General features: G+C 34.1%; 1 protein-coding gene across 1 annotated transcript in view; it reads right to left on the bottom strand.

The window, feature by feature from the left end:
* The window catches only part of LOC149788963 (rho guanine nucleotide exchange factor 3-like), a 60,291-nt gene that overhangs the window by 28,433 nt on the left and 9,355 nt on the right, over nt 1–22,503 (bottom strand). Inside the window, exons 2-3 of the mRNA XM_089975112.1 lie at nt 20,492–20,570; nt 13,689–13,754 (exon numbers count right to left, since the gene is read on the bottom strand). Coding sequence (XP_089831238.1) covers nt 13,689–13,754; nt 20,492–20,570 — 145 coding nt within the window. The remainder of the gene's footprint in view (nt 1–13,688; nt 13,755–20,491; nt 20,571–22,503) is intronic.

Raw genomic sequence — 22,503 nt, 5'->3', positions numbered from 1 at the left:
ATTTAATTCAACCTTTCAGACCATTTCAGGCTGATCTGTTAAAAAAAATGCATGATACATGGTTACCACATTCTTTGTTTTGGTTTGAAAGAATACTTTAAAAACATCTTATTTCATGCCCTCAACTCAAATTAGGAAGATACGATGGTGTTATCTTCAAAACTGAAGAAATACTTTAATTTCCTTGTGCAAGAAAAATCTTCTATTGAGCATGTTTGAGTGTGGGAGTGGAGACGACTAACAACCAAATCCATCACACTGCATTTACTGCCAAAGCAAAACAACTGCTGTGGCCAGAGACACTTGTTTCTGCCAGTAAAAAGGAAATTATCTGACAAAACATTATCAACTTCTACAAATTAACGAGGCTAAAATTCCTGTGGTTTGGAATACACCCCATCACTAATCCTGTGCCATATTTTTTTCCTTGTTTAATTCTGTCAGCACAGTTATCTGCTGATTAATTATGTAAATGTAAAAGTAGACATTCTAAACTTCAGTACTTCACAGTTTATTAAAAACTGACTTCACATAAAGCTCATATATTACTTTGTATCTATTTGTATCCTAGTCTTCCAGTATGTCACATAATGAGTAAGCTACACTTAGTTCTGATTAGTGGTCATTGTTTTACCATGGACTTCAGCAAACAATGACCATCAATGAGAATTGATTTGTTGTTGTTGTTGTTGTTGTTGTTGTAGGGTTTAACGCTATTTTTCAGCACACGATAGCTACACATGGCGGCCAGTATTAATGGTGGAGGAAGAACCCTGGAAAACCCCGGAAAGAACCTATGACCCACGAGAAGCTACTGGCAAACTTTCTCATATACCCACATTGGCTGAATCCGAGACTCGTACCTAAGCAGACAGAGGTGAGATGGCAGTGATCCCTAACAGAGAGTGCTTTAGACCACTTGGCCACTCCGGGCCCCCCAATGAGAATTGAATATAACAAATATCACTGCATGACACATTAGAAGTGTAGCATCCAAATTCAATCAATGAAGACAAGATACAATGCAGAGAAAAACTCAACATATAAGTGGCTATTAAATGATCAGTACTGAAATCATAGATGACGAAGTCTGGAATATCTTTATGTAAATATACATTATTGGTGGCTGAACATACTAAAATAATTAGCATGGAATTGGTGGGGTGGGGCCAGATTTTTAACCATGAGAGTTAGTCACCTTGTGTTAATTTACAGAGAGCAAGCAAATTTTGTCAACATTAAAAAAAAAACATCTGACAGAATGCATATGCCTGCAAGAGCTGAATTCTCAACTTAAAGAACAAAAACAAAAATAATGAATATTTATTCACAACTGATGAAGATTAAAGTAACACGTATAGGGTAAGGATTGTTTTATAATGATGTTTCACCTCTTGTATCAAGATGGTACATGTATTGATATGGAGAAAATACTGATGCATCAATACATTGATTGTTTCACCCCATATACCAAATTTAATGAAAAGTGACTCAGCTGTTCTGGAGAAGCTGAAAATAGGTTTTCACCTGGTTGCTATGAAAGGAAACCACACTGCTGCCAGGGAGTCACCCTACAATCAAATCTGGTAGAATATCGCAGACTTATTGTTCCTACCAATTTTAATCAAATTTTGCTCAGCTATTCTATTGAAGAAGTTAAATAGATCTTTAACATGGTTGTTATGGAAGCAATAACTCTGCCTGGGAAGCCATATTTTATCAGCTGATATCAAAACTGCCTCCTTGTTCTAGACAAGTTGAAAATAGACTTTCTATGTGCAGAGATAACAACCTCTACCAACAAACAAAAAATAGGCTGCTTAAAAAAAAAAAAAAGGACTAAAAATAACAAAAGGAGTATTTCAAATTTTCAGAACAATTTATTTTAAATATTAAATCTTCCACACTGAATTTGAGTTGAAATTTACTTATTCGTTGATGTCTTGTGTATTTAATTTAAATGCTAGTAGCATATTGTTTGCATTACAATATAATCTTTATTGCCTGCACTCAGTTTTAACATCTATCTTCAGCTTTCTCAAATGAATCTTGGCACTAAAGAATTATAATCAGATATCACAAGCGTTTTCAGTGATTTAAATATAGTGGTGTTGAAGTGTGGCTCACATACAAAATATTATTGCCATTTGAGTAGGTTCACTGACTAATCCATTTAGGACTCAAAAAATTTACTGAATCCTTTAGCATGCCATTTTGGTTTTGAACTAAATATTATTGCAAACAGCATTTTTAAATTTATTTCCAAGATTTTCCAAGATTAATTTTGAGAAATTCTGTGATATTAGAATTTGAGAATTGTAATGCAGTCTGAAGTATAAGATGCAAGTAAACCAAGTGTTTTCACCAAATGAAAATGGGTGTCAAACCCTGAGTTACCTCTACATGTATATTAAGATCATTTACAATCATTATTATAATGGACATGGCTAAGGTTAGGCTGGGTTAGAAGTACCAATAACCCTTAAATATGCTGCTTTTTGGAAATATAAACCAAGATTTAAAGTTAAATGTTACATTGTTCCGATCATTTTTCAGTTATATCCTGTCATTTACATGTTCTTATATGGAATTACAAAAGTAAGAGTGAACCTTTGCAAAAGCTGTGATCATACATGCAAATTTTCTGAATAAGAAAGCTCATGACTAGAAATTCACAACTTTCAAATTATTGGATCAGTGAATAAGTAAATACACACAAGTTCTGCAGAACAGCGTCTAATCTGTGACCCGTGTTGTTCTGTATTTCCTTGTATCTGACTGGAGAAATATTTTAACCCTTTACCTCATAGAGTGTATGGATTTTTAGCCCTCCAATACACATGTAACAAAGCTGCCCAGTGCAGTGCGCTATAAATAGAACACCTGTTACCTATTTGACTCCATACACATAGGCCTGCCTGTTAACTGTTAAGCAGTGTAGTGTATGTTACGTTTAACAGCAGTTTTGTGTAATTATTTTTCACGGAAGAATTTTTTATGTGCTTTAAAATCTTCCGAGTACTTGTTCACCATCAAGTCAGTGAAGCCGCGTGACCAACTGTAGATGTCATTTCTCATACTCGAAACTTACAAGTTCATCATCTGCATCTACATCACTAAGTCATCTGAATTTGATAATTTATAAAAACTAATTGCTACCTACATCAATATCAGAGAATTTACCTAAGTTACTGAAGCTTTCATATTGTGATTCTAATTGTGAAAAGTACTGAACGAAATCTGCGACCTCCATTTTGGAGTGGAAAATAAGACCCAATTACTTTAAACAGCAGATTTCGACTAGAGCATAAACAGCAACCACGTGATCTGACATAATGGTCATTCACAGCAATGAATGAGGTATCTAATAGGGAATTTTTCCCTGAAGGTGGCGCTACGAAAACCCACTAAATATGGCTGATGTTAAGGGCAGGCATCAAAAGGCGATTCCATGCGAATGGAGTAGAGGCGTTCAAAGGCGCTTCCATGCGGTAAAGGGTTAACACAAAATAATTGGAAGATCAATCATAATGGTGATGACAACTCACCATCACTGCAAATGTGATAATTCTTTCTATTCATGACCTCATAGGTAAGAGAAAAAGCTCATTTGGCCCATAATAACAAGACTTAGTTATAAATTTCCATGGACAGTGTTTGCATCTGTTTGATAGCTGAAAAAGTACATTACTAAAATAAAGGATTTCTCTTTGACTAATTAGGCAAGGTCCCTGATATATATAAAAAATGCTAGAAAATTTTCTTGCAGCTTTGTACACTCCATTTTGGCGAATGCTCTATATCAACTGCATTAGGACTGATGATAGGACCCTCAAATTAACTGGACCATGATTAAATGACAAGCACCAATCACCTGCCCCAAGACACTTCTAAATGTAAAAATCAATGACCTACAATTGGCAATTTGTCAAAAACTACACAAAGCAATATTTTCTCATATGAATAACATACTTAGTGATCAATACACCCAATAAAAATTCAATACTAATCCATAGATTTAAAAATACGTCAACTTTATTATTGGTCAATAAACCCATGATATTTCAGTTTTAGCCTGGATTCTGACCTTGATGCACAAACACATGTAGTCATGTGTACAAAACAGTGTGATAAGCCAACTACAATAATGATATCAATAAAGCTGCAACACTTAATTTTCTCAAAATACTTGTCAGCGTGCAACTGCCAATAAATGGGTCTTGCTATTTTGCTCAATATTGATCTTAAATATTGGATCTGAGTCTTTGGCATTAATGGTAACTTTTATTTTGCTGAAGACATACTGGGACTACATGATACAGTGAATGTCCATCAATAAGTGATGTACCCTAGCTTACATATATTTCAGTGCTATAAAATGGTCACCTGTACACTGAAGACAAGATTATGCAGTTCCTTGTGCGTCCACAATAGACTGATTCCACAGTATTATTGTACTTTTATTAGTTACTTTGTAACTAAAAGCCATACAAAGGGAGAAAATTCTTTGATATTATACTAATATAAGGTCAAAACAATGATCGAGCTCATAATGCATGGTACATATATATGTACACCACTGCCATATTTTGATAAAATATATCCAAGGTTCAATATAATACGGACTAAGAAACATTAAAAATTGGATTGATAATTAAGCAAAGTGCCATCTAGAGGCAAATCAAAAGACACTAACATGTTTTCATGATTGATGAAAGTGCACCCTAATGTCATGATGATTAATCTAGATGGAACTTATTTCCTGCATTCTAAGAAATAAGCACACAAATCAAGCCTAGAAAGGAAGTTATGTTTTTGATGAAAAATTGATTAGATATCAGCCAAGTTTTATAGCATAATTTAAACGAATTCTTATGTAGCTCTGGTGGCATAAGCCTCATTTAAAGTGGAACTCTCTCCACTTTTTACACAATTAGCCATCAGGTCTAGAAGATTTTAGTCTCTTGACAGATCTCAAACTACTACTAAGCACTGTACAGTTCTGACTCCCAGAGCATTAAATATAAAGGTCACCTTCTTTTGATTTGCTCAAGTGTTGTTCTCACTTAGATATATACAGGTTGATACATGTCAGTTTGGGGTTTAACACCATTTCTCAGCACATGATAGGTGGCCAGTATAATTATAACTAGTCGAGGAAGAACGGTGTGTGTGTGTGTGTGTGTGTGTGTGTGTGTGTGTGAGAAACACCAACCCACAGGAAACTACTGGCAGAATTCTTGCATACCTGAGTCTCAAACCCATGTGAACAGAGATGAGATGGCAGTGATCTTATGGTAAAGGCAAATACTTTAGACCACTCAGTCAACCAGGGCCACAGGCTGATAAATGTTTGCGTAGCAATTATGTTTAATAACTCATTTAATGCCAAAGATCACAGTTTGGTTTATTTTTTTGGTACATGATAGGCTAGTATATTAGGTTGAGAAAGAACTAAGGAAGAACTAATGACCCATAGGAAGCTACTGGCAAGCTTTCTCATCAACCCATGTTGGCCAAGCTAAGACTCAACTTAGGTGGACAGTGGTAAGATGTGTGAGTGATCTGTAAAGGATAGCGCTGGAGACCAATCTGCATCCCAGACCCTCACAAAAATTATGTAAAGTCAAAAGTGAATTACCATGCTAAACTAGATTATTCTATTAAATATATATGATGTGAACAAATATTCTGCTTCATAGGTGAGAACACTGTAGATTGACATTTCAATGCACACAAGGTTTCTTTACCTGAAACAAGGATGGTTTCTTAAAAAATGTGGAGGAGGAGGGAAGTGGATTAAAAGATTAGCATAGCATGAAACCTACAACAGTGCATCACAGAATGGACCCTAACCTTGCACCTTTTTTCACAACCAAATTTGAAGGAGCAAACTGTAAACTGAAAATGACAAATGCAAGTGCTATGAGTTCAGAGATCACAAGAAAAGAGTAAATCAAAATTAACAACTTGACAATGGGGAATTTCCTTCAGTGAGTAAAGAATGCAGAAGATTATGGAATAAAACTGCTTACATCACAAATAGAAAAACTGGCTTCAAAATGACCAACACGAAAAATAAAAGGTTTCATTTTGTTAACAACCTTGCAGCACTTTAACAGTAGGAACCAATTATGGCGCTACTGTACACATAGGCTTTGACAGCAATTCAAATGCAGACGAACTGCAGAAATTCTCATTATGAATGAGTCCTTGTGATAATTTAACAATATTGTGTTTTTTTAGAAAAAGATCTATTAGCATGAATTTACTGCAGTAATTGACAGAAACTTCAAAGTACATGTTCATAATTGTGGTGATATAACAAGCAATTAATAAGTAAATAAATACTAGACAGAGCCCCCCCCCCAAAAAGCAAATGACCCTATAAAATCAATGTAAAGTTTAAAGCAGGTTAAAACAAGAGACTCAACTGTGAACAAGTTGTTCATCTGAGATTTAAGGAAATCTTCACACTTAAACTCTGACTCAACTCACACTTCTGAAATCTGATTGCCAAATGTAAAATCATCGACTAAATAAATGCCTGAACTTTTTATTATAGCTGAGTGTGAATTCTTTATAATCATCAGATGTTCCCAAGGTTGACAGATTAAGGGGTCTTCTAAAAAAGACTTTTCTGCTTTTTAAATATGGTCCACAGAACCATAATTAAAGGACCTTTCAGCGGAAAACACTCAGAAGTTTTTCTGAAGTTGAATCACTGGAACGCATAAGATTTTTTAAAATGTTGGTCCCTGTGAAGAGAAACCTACTGTTTCCAGTAAAATATGTCTCTTCGATATTATACTTACCCAATCATAATGCCTTAGGAAAACTACTAGCACCTCATAAATCCAGCCTCCCATATTAAAACTTTTCAGCTGAAAAACTAAAAGTTATCTGCCCACACAGGTGGCAGTTTAAGTGATCTTCCGTTGATACCGGGACTGAGAATAACAGGGGGCGCTCACCAGTTATTATGTACTTTTGAGAGAGTGACATATGTAAGGTGAAGTTGTTTTCATTTAAAACATGCACAATGGAGAGAATGTTGGCATACCTCTATGCTACATTAATGTAATGTGGATGATATTTCTTTGGATTTTGTACTTTTGGATATTATACATGATCTAAGCACACTGCTAACTAAAATGACTGCTCCCTTGTGCTAAAAAATCAGAAAATTAAATAAATACTTTTCAAACAAGTCTATACCATTTCTTTTTAACAATCATGCAAGCCAACCTCAAGATATGTATACATGTAATTTTTTAAAATATAAGTTTGCCTAAATAAATGCATTTAGAACTTACTTCATGCATCTTGAGATGTCTTGGCTTATACATGGGCCATGTACATTTTAGTGTTTATACCTCTTCAGTTTGGGGGTCGGCTTATACGTGAACGGGCTTATACACGAGTATATACGGTAAGTTGATCATTCATTTTCTTGCTTTTTATATATCAAGATGACAAAGCTATATAAATCTGTCCAGGGATCTTGCTTTTTACAAATAATTTATGGCTGTTAAGTTCTCATTTTTCTCCTAAACTTATAGTGAATATTTTCATGTAGCTTTGATAGTTTTTTCAAAACAAGATTTGCACTTTTTGAGCATGAATAATGGTGATATTTAAAAAACAAACAAGTGTTGTTAATCTAAATATGCTTCTGACATTGTTATGTGGAAAGGACCAGTGATGATTCAGCAGCACTAAAGATGACAACAGGTAAACGGGTACTCTGGTACCTGCCCATTGATAATAACCTGTGTAATAAGATAAACAACAGGGTACCCGTTAAAAAAGTTTTCCAAGTTCAGATTGGGATAGAGAATAACGATTACAGTTCAAGACTTGTGTTGTGTGCCCATTTATTCATTATGACAGGGATTCATATGTTGCTTAAAATTTACCTGTCATACATGTACTATATAATAATACAAGGGAAGACACTTCTCTTCTTTCTTGCATGACCTATTTAAGAATCAATGCTGATATTTCAAGCAAGACCATCCTAACTTCTCACCTATCCATGGTACATGCACCTTTTTCTCAGACTTAAATGTTCTTGTTTTGAGACCCTGATGACATTAACTGAGTCAATAATTTTTGTCAACAGTGACAATATGTACTGATAAAGAAATAAAATTTAAATAAGTACACAACAATTCAAATAAAAGAAAGCACAATAGAAATGTCGGGTCAACTAATGCACTTTTGCCTTAAGTTTGTGGCCCTGTAGTCAGGGTCGCTGTTCATGTGTTTGTTTACTGGACCTTTCCTATTAGCGGAGAACCCAAGCCAGGTATTTTTTGTCACGACAAAGGCAACACAAAACCTTGGTTACCATAACATGCACTTCTTAAACCTAGTTAGGAAAAAAATGAACATAATGGGCAACAATACAAAATGAAAATTTTCACTGAAATATCTAAACATAAGGAAACAAATCTTTGTTATTTAATAATATCTCATAAAAATTCACTATGTATGTAAATGTGGTAATTTTTTGCATGAATTTTACTGAAAACAGTTCCAAGAAAAAAGACAGGTCTCTTTATCTTGAAATCAATCTGTCATAGATTCATTCTATTTTGATACTATATATGTAGCAGACCAGTCTAAATTGAACATAAATGAAGCCAGGTATAATATAACAATTTAAAAAAAAAATATAAAATGGAATGTTTCAATGTCACTGATGGATCTTATATGACTGAAAAATGTTGAGTCATATTATTAAACATAACATGTTGCACCAGACTGTCATTAAGGGACAAACCATGGCAGGTTGAGGATAATACAACAATCATCATTTGTGGACTTTGCGACTATTCGCGAAAGTTAATGTAGACATGTAGACTAGTTAGAGTGAGTGTTATGCATAAATAATTTATCAGTTTCTTTTGTGTCTATACTCTTGTACTAACTACTAATCCACATCATTAAAACTGACTGAACTCCCATTTAGACCAAGATGTTAATCCCTACCAGCTGTAGAGTACAATGCTGTCGGGTATTTCTTCACACTTAAGGTTCTCTCTCCAATACTGAAGCAAAACGCATACCGAATTCGACTGACTGATGAAAATAAAATACAGCAATGCTTACCATTTGAAAGGAGGCAGTTGTCACCAGAATATTCTGTTCAAAATAATATCAATTTTGGACACAGGGGACACCATCCCCGTGTTTTCCTGTATGTTGGCCTATTCTGCGCACAGAAAAGATGTAATATTTATTAATCGGGCAATAGAAATTAAATGCATTACTTTGGACTGTTTCTGTCAGCATTATAGTATATAGTACAAAACTGAACGTAATAATGCCAATAAATGGCAAGATATATTAAGCAAACAAAACCGATCTTGTAAAACAAGTTAGTAAAGTTCAACATTTTATAATAAAAAAATATTATGTGGAAGAGAAACAACAATGAATATGATGTAACGTGTTTACAACATCTTGCTGATGGGGACAAATTACTTAAGAATTTAGAAACAGACTATACGCCAGTGAATTTCTTGAGAATTTATATTCTAGTGGCAAGTTCGCACATTGGGTAGCTGATGATTTTGTACATGTGGGACAACTTGCAAAAATGGAAACTTGGATTAAAATGCAGTATTGATTTAAGGTATACATTTCCATCTTTTATATAATGTATTTATATGTATGATTCTAAAAGACACATAGTAAATCTGATTTTCTGGGTTGTCAGTTGAAGAAGGTCATGGAGTGGGTCTTCATGTTCACATTTAGAAATCACATTTTCATATGCATTTTGAGTCAAAATGCCAGATATTTTGGTACACTTTATGAATATCACTATTCTTAATTAAATTGCAATCGTTCTTTCTTGATACAAAATGGATTTTTGACCCAAAATAACATGTGATCCAATGTTTACAGAAATGATGTATTGTTGCGTAGAATTACCCGACGCGCAGACTTGGGAGACATGGTGGAATGTGATTGGTATATCCAATAAAGTCCTCTATCTAAAAATAGTGCTACTAGAGAGCTCTGGATCTGATTTAATAATTTCTATTATCTGATATTTAAAACAATCTATATTGCGGTCAGATAAATTAAAGTGGTTAGACACCAGGGAATCTATATGATTACGGATATCCCTCAGGTGCTTTTTTTATTCTCACTTGGAATTCCCTTTTAGTCTCACATATATTTTGAAATGATTAGCAAACTCTTATGAATTTTTATACTGATTTACTGAATTATTATTATTCCCTTGATGAGTTACAATAGTAACGAAACCAGTCATAGACAGGCGATGACTAGGACACCCAGCAGACAGGAGTGTTCGCCTCCACATCCAAACAGTCATTATCTTTACTAATCCACATGGATTTAGCCGATTTGGGACAAAATATTTTACTACAGATCCAGGTAAGTAGCAAAAATAATTGAATGTTTGTCATAGTTTTCTGTAATTATGGCACGTAATATAAAGATTGCACTTTTTATGATCAGATTATGCTTTTTTTGCCACTTATATCAATAATAATTAAGCTTATACCTCTCTTGTAGGTTGGCATGTGTGAACCTACAACAAAGCAGGTCAGGTTCACTTTTAATACAGTTTCCTTTGGATTGGGTACCTGGGTAAATGATTGTTATTACTGATGTGTACCCGGTAGAAATTTCCCAGAATTTTGACATCTCTAATCAAGACGTATATTTTTCACTCGACTAGACCTGACTACAAGGAGATTCAGGTTAAATTCTAGTCCTGTGGAACTAACATCATTACAGCATGTGACAGTAACCTGTGCTTTATCCTAATGTGATTAGTGTAGTAAGGGACTGAAAGGAAAGGTGTACTTAATGCACACACTCATACATAGGGTTTATTATGGAGAAGTGTGATCCTAAATTTGTAGTGAACACACAAAACTCAAACTGACACTGAGAATGGTGCAAGGAAGTGCAAAACTTTCGGAATTTTTACCTTTAGTGAAATCACTGAATCAATACTTCATTGACAGAACAAAACAAAAACAAAATCTAGTTCTGTTCTGAATAAACAATTTCAAGACTGATTATCTCGAATATAACGGTAATTTATAAAGAAAAGCAAACAACTTCATCAGACAAAAAATATTTATTTACAATAAATTCAACACAACTATAAAACTATTCAACAATTTAACCTATCCCTATAATCTTCTCTCAACTCACTATCGATCTCCACCCAATTTAGTTTTTAACTTGCACCTTCACTTATGCTGCAATCTATCCTTTAGGACACACTGCACATGAGATATCAAGGGAGAGGTGTAGGCTGAAAGAAATGTAACATCTTGTGCCATGTGAGAATCAAGCAGAGAAATAATTTTGTTCAAATGGTATCTCGTGATTATAGATCTATAGGGTCAAATGGTAACAATACATTTATTACAATATTTGGTGCATTCCAGTAGAATGTGTCATTCAGATTCTGTATACATGCAGGACAAAATTACACAAACATGGAGATCTAAGAACCTTTTATCTTTTGTATATTTCAATAATTAAACAGTGAGAATTCAAAGTTTTGTTTTAAATATATTGAAGACACTGAAGTGAGCTTGTCTTCATTTGCTTTAATTAGTTTTTCAATCTTTTCTGAGAATTATGTGCAAGTATTTCCTCTCAAGAAATTTACACCTGATGTCCAAATTACCTCAGTGAGTGGTTGAAAAAGACTAATTGTCTCAGAAATTCTTCATTACTTTCATTGATTATGAGATTTCCTCAGATGTACAATGAATAAATAACAATCCAGTTTGAATAAAACTTGGACATAAAACTGAATACGTGACAAACAACTGCATAATGTAAAAATGACTTCTTCAAAAAATGTACCTGATATATTCTTTGTGAACATGGCAACAAAATGAGAAATGAGCTTGAAGTTCTTTTCATATCCAATGAATTTTTATTGCTCTCAATGAACTGAACCATGCAAAAGCAAACTTCATAAAATAAGGAAATAAAATTTCAAACAATCAAACAAAACAATGAACATCTAAGTATAGGTAAATATCACAGAACTGATGGAATACATTCTTGATCAATAAAATTTCAAAAGAACAAATAACACAGACCCTCATCTACCTGTGTATTATGCGATAGCAGAACAGGATCAATGTTGCAAATGTAGTTAATATATACTTGAAACTTGCAAAAACATCACTCAGTCAGTACAAAAGATCACGGTCAACATACAGATTAAGATATAAAATTTTAGGTCCAACAAATGCCTGTTGTCCCTTGAGTTTAATATTTATTTTTACAATTGGGGTCAAAAGTCTCCTACTTTGTTCATGTTGAAACTGAGTATGTGATGCACTGTTCATAATAGTTTCTAAAATTAGTTGAGGGAATACCCAAGTCAGTCTCTGTGCCTTTTTCTAGGTTACTTCTCTGAAGTTTTATAGTATAAAAACTTGTATATATAAACTAAAGTTCATTTTCTATGCATCAATCATTACATATAATTATACAATTACTGCAACTTTCAGCTATATTATTTTTCTTCGTATCTGGTGGTTAAATTTCCAAGTTCCAAGGCATAGATATTGACAGTGTTTTCAAACCCATATAAGATAAATTAGTGTCTTTAACCCATTTTACAAGCATATGTCTGAAGAAACACACCTCAAGCCTCAATTACCGTAATGAATAAAAATCTTTTGCCACTTTAAGTCTTAGGATATGCTAAATTATTTTCAAAAGTGATTTTTATGACCTATAAATGTTGGAACATGAATTTATAGCAATTTTTTCATGTAACATAACTCCAGGAACACCATCAATATTCTTTTCTACTAAAAGATCAATGCCTTTTATCCATCATAATGACACAAAATAAAAATAACCTTGAGGTTGACTATCATCATGAATTATTTTATATGTGATTATAATTTGCTCAAGAAGTCAATACATTTAGTTTTCCTTGTTTCTTATTATTGCAACCCAATTCAGACTTGTGTATAATCTGAATGGTTGCTGTAACAGTAACCTCTCCCTATTGACTCTAGTCTAGTTAATTATTGTTTGATTATGCGCTAGAATTTTTTTTATCAATACATCAGTAATTACATTTTAATTTTGCCCTAAAAGTGTGAATGCCTAACTCATTAAAATGTGATCCCAGTATGACAACAATGAACAGCAGTTGTGTTTGGTTCAACACTCACATTTAGTGTGCATATTTACATAATGGCACCACCTGTCCACCACATGTACATTGAAGGTTTGAACTTGCACTGAATGAAGTAAATTCCTTGTATCAGAATCATAAATACCACTGCATTAAACTTAAATAATATCTCCAAAATACAATAAAGAAGATTCAGAAATAATACTTTGTAAATTAATAGTAATACCATAAAAACTCAGTTGTAGTTTGCTTTGAAATAAACCATGTGTACCCAGTAAATCTGCCAGTGATACCTGGTGTATCTCAGTTAATCAGAGTGTGATACCAGGTGCAGTGCTGTCCAACCTTTTTGACACCATGGTCCACTGATAAATGTTTTTCTTCAAGCTGAGGGCCGCATCGCGGGTTGGACAGCACTGACTAAGTAAATCAAACAGTCATACCAGATGTACACCTGCATAAATCAGACAATGATACTAGATGTGTATTTGAATCATAGGGTTAAAAGGCTTACCTTTTGTCCAGCATCAACACTTTGTAGGCTGACTGTGTCATCCTCAAGTTTTCGTTTTTTCCTTTTCTGAAAAAAGAATGTAATCACTTTCCAATAGACCATGATTTTTTTTTTGGAAAATTATAATTTGTACACTATATCTTTTCCTTTTGCTTCATCAACAATTTACCAAAGTCTGAAACTATGCATTATGCATTTAAATAAAAAGTGCTCTGATATAAGTGCAATTTGTATTCATAAATAATTTATTTCAAGTTTCATGCAATATAAATAAACTGTGAATAGATAATTAAGAAGTAAATGAGTACTAGAGGGATCAAAGGGATTTTCCCAGGTTCTTCCTCCACCATTTATACTGGCCGCCATGTATAGCATATCTTGTGCTGAGAAATGTTGTTAAACCCTATAACAACAACAATAACAACAAAGAAGCATAACTTCATGACAGGCAATCTGTACATTCAAGAATGTCAACCCTGAAAACTACTGTTATATTAAATTACAATCTTTCCAGCACCTTTTTGCAAACAAGTATATCGTATTATTTGGGGCAGTTGATTTTTTCCCACAAAAAGGAAAATATTACAGAATTCATGAAAAAGTAGAAACCAGAGTATACTCAATGATTACATCACATAGCTCACCTCTACTTTCACTAGTTCCATGCTTTCACTGCAAACAATATCATGCAGCAGATAGAGTCAGACTAATGTGATCTTGGACCATTTTCCAAATTGTCCTATTGTTGGCAATCATTTATCTTTAAATCTGAACTTTTAATCAGTTTAAAATTTAACATTTAAACTAATAACTGGCATACATAGTCAGTATTGTGCTGAACTATTGTGTAACTACCTATCTACCCACCCACCAACCTACCTCCCATGATAGTGCGTAACAGAATAAAAAAGAACATTCTTTTCTATTACATCAAAAGTTGAGGCAGCCAGTTGAAAAGAAACACATTAATGTTTTATTAATCTGTTAAAAATTATTCTTCTAAAAATCTCCATGAAAAGTTATTATTGTCTACCCCTAGAAGCCAGATGTTACTCAGTGAAAGTTGTTTCTGTTATTCATACTATACTGATCAGGCCTTAGTAGGCATGGATGTATATATGTCAAGCACGAATCAACACAGTACAAAATGTAAGCCACAATGACCATTTTTGTTTTAAAGATGTCATAGTAAGAGATGCATCCAATTATCAAGTTTTATGATCAAAACAAAATTACACTGAAGAAATGAACCTTTAATACAAAATTTGAAGAAATCATGGAGCATGAAATATAGGTCACTGAGACCTCTTTTGGCAAAGATAGATGTAGAACTTGTCAAGATGCATCCACTCAACAAGTTTCATGATAGTAGGTAGGACTATATGCATATAACATGCCAAAAACACATATGGTCATGAGCTAAATACAGAGAGTTAACAAGCTAGTAAAGGATGAAATATGGGTTACGGTGAGCTTCATTTGCTGTAAACTGTACATGCAGAAGCTCTGTAACTATCACACTACCAGGTCAAGCTGACTCAGACTTTGGCGTCTCTGGAAAAGGTGGAAGAGATACAGTAAAACCTGTTATGAGAGACCGCCCCTTCTGCCAACCAAAAGCGGTCTCTCAAGACAGGTGGTCTCTCATAAGAGGTGTGTGAAAATGGACTGGTTTTCAGGGTCAATAGTTAGCATTGTTGAAAAATAAATAATACCCATACTCACTGTACATGTATCATATCCTTTATTCATAAATCTTGTTAAATATTGCATGCATTCCTCTCAAAATACCTTTATATAATAAAGATATACATCTATCAAACAACGGGAATAAAATTTATATTTCAACATCACATTAATATGTACAAAAAATGAACAGTTAGATATGATGTATATATCTTATTCTATGCACTTATTCACTTGTTTTTTAAGAAATCCATTATACTTCTTTGTTGACATGTTTTACTCAGCTGTTTGGTCTGAACATGTATCTCAATTAATGCCTTTTCCTGAATCAACTTTCCACTTACTGGTTATGTTTTTACTCCTTGCAACACAAAACCACTCCCATACTCGCTCGTTCAGATCTCCGTAAACTGTCCTTCGTGCCGTGGCATATTTCCTCTGTACTTGTGCACCTTTCTGCCATTCGTTTCTAATGGACTCCTTGTCTTTGATTACATTTTGAACTTGCGTTTTACCGACGCTTATCTGACTGCTATTTTGCGAGCGGTCTCCCCTTTTTCATTTCTTTCAATGACATTTTTAATCCTTTCTTCCAGTATTAAAATTTTTCTTTTTTTCAGCGGAGGTTCTGACATTGTTATTAGTGTTGACGTTATAAAGACTATCGGTTTTGATCAGGTTTTGGGGAAATGTGGAATAAATATATATTAGGTACCAATGAATGAAACCAAAAGACATAATTAACTCATCAAGAAACTGAGACGAAGTTTAAATCAACAGCGTTATAGCTCGACAAACAAAGGTTGCGACCATCTGCACCCAGGTAAACACATGGTGACTTGGTGAGACACTAACAAAAGAAATAAAAAATAATTTTAAAAAAATCCGGAAATGATTCTCACTTACTAGTATTAAAGACAATGAGCGCATTCACCCTCTAGGCATTATGGATTAACTGGAAAGACAAACGATGTACTCAAAAGTACACTGAAGCCCTTTCAAACGATTTTTCACTGGGACACAAGGACTACCGGCGTTTTGTGAGTTTTCATAAAGATAAAGAAAAAATACAAACCTCTCAATTGACTGCGTGTATCCATCATTACTCCCTTTGATGTTACTCTTACTGGCTATTCACATGACTTTGGCACTACAATGGCGGTTAGTGACATGTACTTTAGTCTGGTTTACTGCAGTTTACAAATGACACTGTACGCTGGAGTTGTAAATTTCACAAAACTGGTACTGTAGCAAGACAAATTCTTTTTAAATACTTTATTAGAGCAATCTTTACTATTTATGCAGTCTTTGTTACAAAGGATTAAATGATGGTTGGAGGTGTTTATCTCGATATATGATTGTTCAACTAAAGTGTTATTTAATGTGCACTTTGTTCGCATACATTTATCCCGAGCTCTAGTGTTTACAAAGGATTAAGTTAAGGTCAGTGGTGTCAATCTGTTTTTTTTTTTTTTTTGCGATGCGGTCGTTCATAGCAGTGTCAAAATGCATATTTTGCCAAGAAATCGCGGTCGCTGGTCGCGTTCAGCAGGTGGTCGTTCATAACAGAGCGTTTATATAGTAAAATCGATCCGTGCATTACGATTGTGGTCGGAAATGACAGGTGGTCGCTCATGACAGGTTTTACTGTATTTGATTCTGATTGATTACATTAACTAAGGGGCATGTTTCCCACATAAAATTTCCTGTTTTAATATCGCCACATCAAAAATTTTAATCAGTCTAAGCTTTTCCTGCAAGAGGAAACCCAAGAGTAGGACTCCTGGAGGAATTTGCAAGAAATTCCCTCGTAAAAGAACTGTTGTCCAAAGGGGACTGTTGTCAAAAGAAACCGACAACCTAATTTGGCGATTAGAGGGAGGAATGTTGAAAGCAAAGGTAGTGTGACAATTCCATGTAATTTGTTGATGCCATATATAATGCTTTGCTGAATTTATTTACTTGTATTTGCATGAATCTTTTTTCTACATTTGTATAATAATTTGCTTTATGAAGTATAACTGTGTTGAGTTTATGCATAGGAAGTCATACATTAATCTTCTATAGATAAGTTTGACAAATTGTTTGAATTTGTCGTCTTGTTTGCACAAGAATCAGGTTATAAGAATTTAATGCAGTACATTAGTTAATATGATTACAAGAATCCGTGTGAATTCAACGAATTTAGAAGATTTCACGTATGTTTAAGAGTCAAGTGTGTATTGACTGAAATGATGTAGTTATTTATGTAATGTATCCCATTTATTCACTGTGTAAATTGAGGCTGGCTCAGAACCCCAGGCCTCGTGTGGTGTGTTAATGTGTGACTAACTAGGGTCATTATAGGACATGTGGAGTCAACTGATAGCCTCAGCATCTGTCTAGTACTGACAGTAAAATCTGATAACGAGGGAGAATTATGCAGAATCTCCTGTATCATAAATGACAGGAAATTTTGGTTGTCTCTATTTATATTTATTTAAAAAGGAGAAAATAGTTCCTGAGACATATAATCTTGTGACGTATCAATTCTGAGACATATACAGAGAAGTAGAGAGAGAAGTGCAGTGGGACGTACAATCCTGTGACATATTAATTTCTGAAACCTATTCTAAGAGTATCCTGAGACGGATGGTGGAAAATATCATCCTCAGATCCAAGGGTCTGAGCAGCTACAGTGGAAGCAGAACTGGGGATGAGCAGGTTATGCAATTGTACAAGACAATGACTTTGATTGTTCACTTGATCCTATGATGAACTAAATCTATCAGTAAACAGATTGGCTATTTTATTTAAATCTATTGTGTTTCTCTGTAATTTGGTGAAAGTTTGATTTCTAAAAGCAGAGTATATTCTCACAGTTGTTTTATGTAATTGATTAAATTGTTTGTTTACATGTACGGGGGCTCGTGTTGGTTTGTTCAATATATCTGCTCAGATCTTCATCTATTTCACCTATAAGTTTCACAACTTATATTTATATTTACTCGAATCGGGCAATAACATCAAGGGGGGTCAACCCCTAGATAATGAAAACCAAATTAAGTGGGACACCCACCAGAAAACAAAACCCCTTACATATCCAAATCAGTGAAGCATAACAAATAGTTATTATTGACCTGCTACTGAAATGAGAGAGCAGTTTACATATAGATGCATCCTCAAGGTTGTACACAGAATAGTAGGTAATAAGCCTGAAAAAAATCACCAACCTATAAGTGGTCCTGAGCTAAATACAACCACCTAAACCAGTTGCATGAAATATAGGCCACAGTGGCCTTTTTTTGGTTTGGATGTGGTATTAAGAGAAATTTGTACAATCATTTAGCTTAATTATTAGCGAATAAACTGTAAAAATATCAAAATGAACTAGTCAGTGAAATGTGAAATGAGTTATGAGCTAATTGCCAAAACAAGCCAATAATTTCTTATAGGCCACAATGACCTTTTTTTTAATGTAAGGGTGTACATCTTATAGGAATGCATACAATCACCTAGATGACTTGGGCAAAAACGGTGCTTGAGACTGAAACAAGCCACTGAAGCACGAAATAAAAGTCACAGTGATCCACTTCTATAATGAGGGTGTAGTACTCATGAAGATGCATCCTCTCAGCAACTTTCATGAATCTAGGTATAACAGTATATACATAGGGTTCTAAAAACCTATTTGGTAATGTACTAAATGTAAAAACTAAACTAGCTAGCTAAATGCAAAATGTAGGTCAATTCTTTTGTGGTAAGGGTATGGTGCTAAGGAAAATGCATGCAATCATTTAGTTTAAATATTCTGGCCTGAACACTGCTTGAAAAATAACATGGGAGATACAATTTACCAAAGGTCACTGAAGCATGAATTATAGATCATCGAGACCTACATGTGTGATGAGTGTAGTATTCAACAAGATACGTCCCCTGCCCCAAAGTTTCATAAATCTTGGCATGACAGCACATATACAGTGTGCTAAACTTTGGTAAATGTAAAATTTGTACCATAAAATTTACCTAAAGTCAGCGAAGCCTGAATTATGTTCAGTGACCTATAGGTGTGATGAGAGTGATGTAATCCATCTTCACTAGCCGAAATTCTGATATGTTAACATACCCATACCATGGCAGATTGATCAGATATTTCAGTGCTTTGTACTAGTGATAACTAATGAATTTCATGAGTTGCCTCTCTTAGTATGTAATGCCAACTGATCAACAATGTGCAACTTTGGTATATCTTACACTGGCCAAAAACGGTTGAGGCAAGTGACCTCAAAAGGATATGTACCCAAGAGAAACCATTTCAGGTGTATTTGAGGGAAAGGATTCATTTGTAAAAACATGCACCACCATTGGAAAATTTCTTATTTATGACTCCATTCCAGTTGTGTTCTCTGACTGTCTCCCCACCATTCAATAAAGTGTTCAAATTTGAACAACTTGGTTTTGATTGGATGAAATTCACAGACCCAAAGCACCAAAAAAGAAAAGTGGATCAATCTGCCAAGGTGAAGATTAAGATATCAGAACCTTGGCCAACAAAGATGGTAGTACTCATGAAAATGCATTTATACACCAAGTTTCAAGATTACAGGTATTACTGTATTTATACAGTGTGCAAAACACCAGAGCTAAACACAAAAACTTAACAGTGTACATATGTTTACACTTTTTGTATGGACACTGATGTCAGTGCTGCAGTTACTAATATACAGTTTTACTCACAAAAACTGAATCAGTTAGTGATTTCATGGTCATCTTCAAACTCGAATGATAACAATATAATAGAGGTCAACTAAAAAATAGGAAAAATAGGACTACTGGACATGCTGTAAATTATGTTTCTCACTACTTAATTCAAGGAAGCTCTGTATACTTGACAAGTGACTGCAAGGATATATGACTATTTCCAAACTCTTTTTACAAAACTGCAATTTCAGCCAAATAATGGAGTAACTACCAATTTCACTATCTCCTTAGGACTCATTGAAACAAAACACACAAAAACTAGTATATGTATATAAAAAAATGTGGATACATAATTTCATATTTCTAATAAGCTTACACAAGTTGTGTACAAACTTCAAGGACACCATACAGATTGAAGAAAGATGAAATTCACTGACCAATGTTGAAAATTCTGACAGTAATCCAATCACTGAATGTCTGCGAGAATTCTTTTCTGAGATGACATCTGTTGGCAATCTGAAATTAAAGAAATGGAAGTGATGACACAACAAATAAGACAAATGACTAAAGCTGTACCAATGTCACTTTTTGGCGATTATGCAATCACTGCATATAGCCCATTAATAAAAATGCCGATACTGATTATCAGACCAATTATTTCAAGAAACCACCTGTTCTACAGTTAGTAAAAGCACTATCATTTGATTGACAAGTAAAGCATGTCCTATTTTTGTTATAACTAACAATGCCTAAAACGGGTGCAGATTTATGTTAACAGTTCAAATGTGGTCTCAAGCTACCATACATGTGACAACTATTTCCTACATTTTATATCCCACCTTATTTCTTATTGTTAATTCATGCATGCAAATAAAACTCTTTACTAAATAACATATTTATTCAAAGTTAGTTTTTTTGGGGCACATATGCTCTGTGATGTGTTTATTCACTCCTTCTTTTAATTTAATGAAGGCAATCAAAGCTTACATATACAGTACAGTAATGCCAGGTAAAGTTACTTGTGTAAGTTTCATTGGTGGAAATGGAGATCATAATTTGCTTGTTGAGAAAGAATCTACAGTATTCTGTGATCATTCCTGGGATTTAGGAAGCAATTCACTAACAAGCAAAGCATGTAAAGCGCAGCAAAAAAATAAATTTCTGAATTCCTGGTTGATGGAGATGTACTTGTGAAGCTAGCCATTAAAAAAAAAAGGGGGGGGGGGGAGGATGGTTTAATTTATGAATGCATGAAATCGACGGTCGCATTATACGTCACTTATCTTACATTGCAAAGTACGATCATAAGGTTTTAGTATTAAAATGTCATTATCTAAATAAAGTTTCTTACAAAACTATTATTGGAAAAAAATATACATAATTTAGATTTAATGCCTCATGTTTCTATTAAAAAAAGAGATAATGAAGGAAAGTAGATATTTTACATTTGATAATGCATTTATTTCAGGTTACAACAGTTAGACCTATGCACTAACAGTGATGTGCAACACAAATTTCATTGTAGCCAGAAGGACTAGTATATTGAGAAATTTACCAGTCCTGTTCACAAAACAATGTCACACAGCTTTCATGTACGTTTCCTGAGTCAATTTTAAAGTTCGAACAACCCACAACAAAACTGGATGTTTTCTGTGTGTTTGTTTTTGCAGGCTGTGTACACCAGTTACACCACATATTGTTCCTTTCCTTGTCATAATTCAGCCATTCCCTGTCTTTTGTACATTTCTTTTGAAACTTTCCATTAAGCTTTTCCCTATCATAAGAATTATTCCTTATCATTCTCATTCAACTTTTGCTTTTTTTCCAGTGGCTGAACACCTATCAAATGCCACCTTTTGCCTGTCTTATAAGGAGGGAATTGTGCCTTGTTTTGAAATATGAGATGTTATAGCATAGCTGTTGCGAATTATTTAAAGCAAGAAAAGGAATGGTACAGTGTCCATTATATAAGAAAGTCAGAAAAAGAAACACGTGTCTTTGCCCCCTCCCACAATTAAATGGCCTCTCCCTAACAAAGACTTAACTTCAGCAAATGTTCTGCATGATCAAAGCAGTAGCTATTGTAAACATTGTTATAAAATATTAGTATCAGAAGATAGTGTTAGTTTCAGCTTGGAAAAGGTGTGTTCAAATCAAACAAAGCCATCTGAAACTCGGCGTGTTGTATTTAACAGATCCAATTATGGCATCATAAGTCGTAAGTTTGGTAATTGTTCCTAATTAATCGAACCTCAATGCATTGTTGAAATTAATAATAAGGCGGAAAATTTTCAATTCTTAGATGCCCCTGCTCAGAGATTTTAATTCCCAACAAATGTGCAGCATTCTGCTTGGATATCTCCACGTTTATTCAATTATTTGTTCATTCTTTTAAGGGAAGAATATAAGAACCATTCTTATCATCATATAAAAAGTTGTTGTATGGAAA

The sequence above is a fragment of the Sinohyriopsis cumingii genome, chromosome 11 (genome assembly GCF_028554795.1).
Source record: "Sinohyriopsis cumingii isolate HCF-2022 chromosome 11, ASM2855479v2, whole genome shotgun sequence".
NCBI lineage: Eukaryota > Metazoa > Mollusca > Bivalvia > Unionida > Unionidae > Sinohyriopsis > Sinohyriopsis cumingii.
Note: the sequence above shows the minus strand (reverse complement) of the source record. Positions and strands in the feature narration are given on the sequence as shown.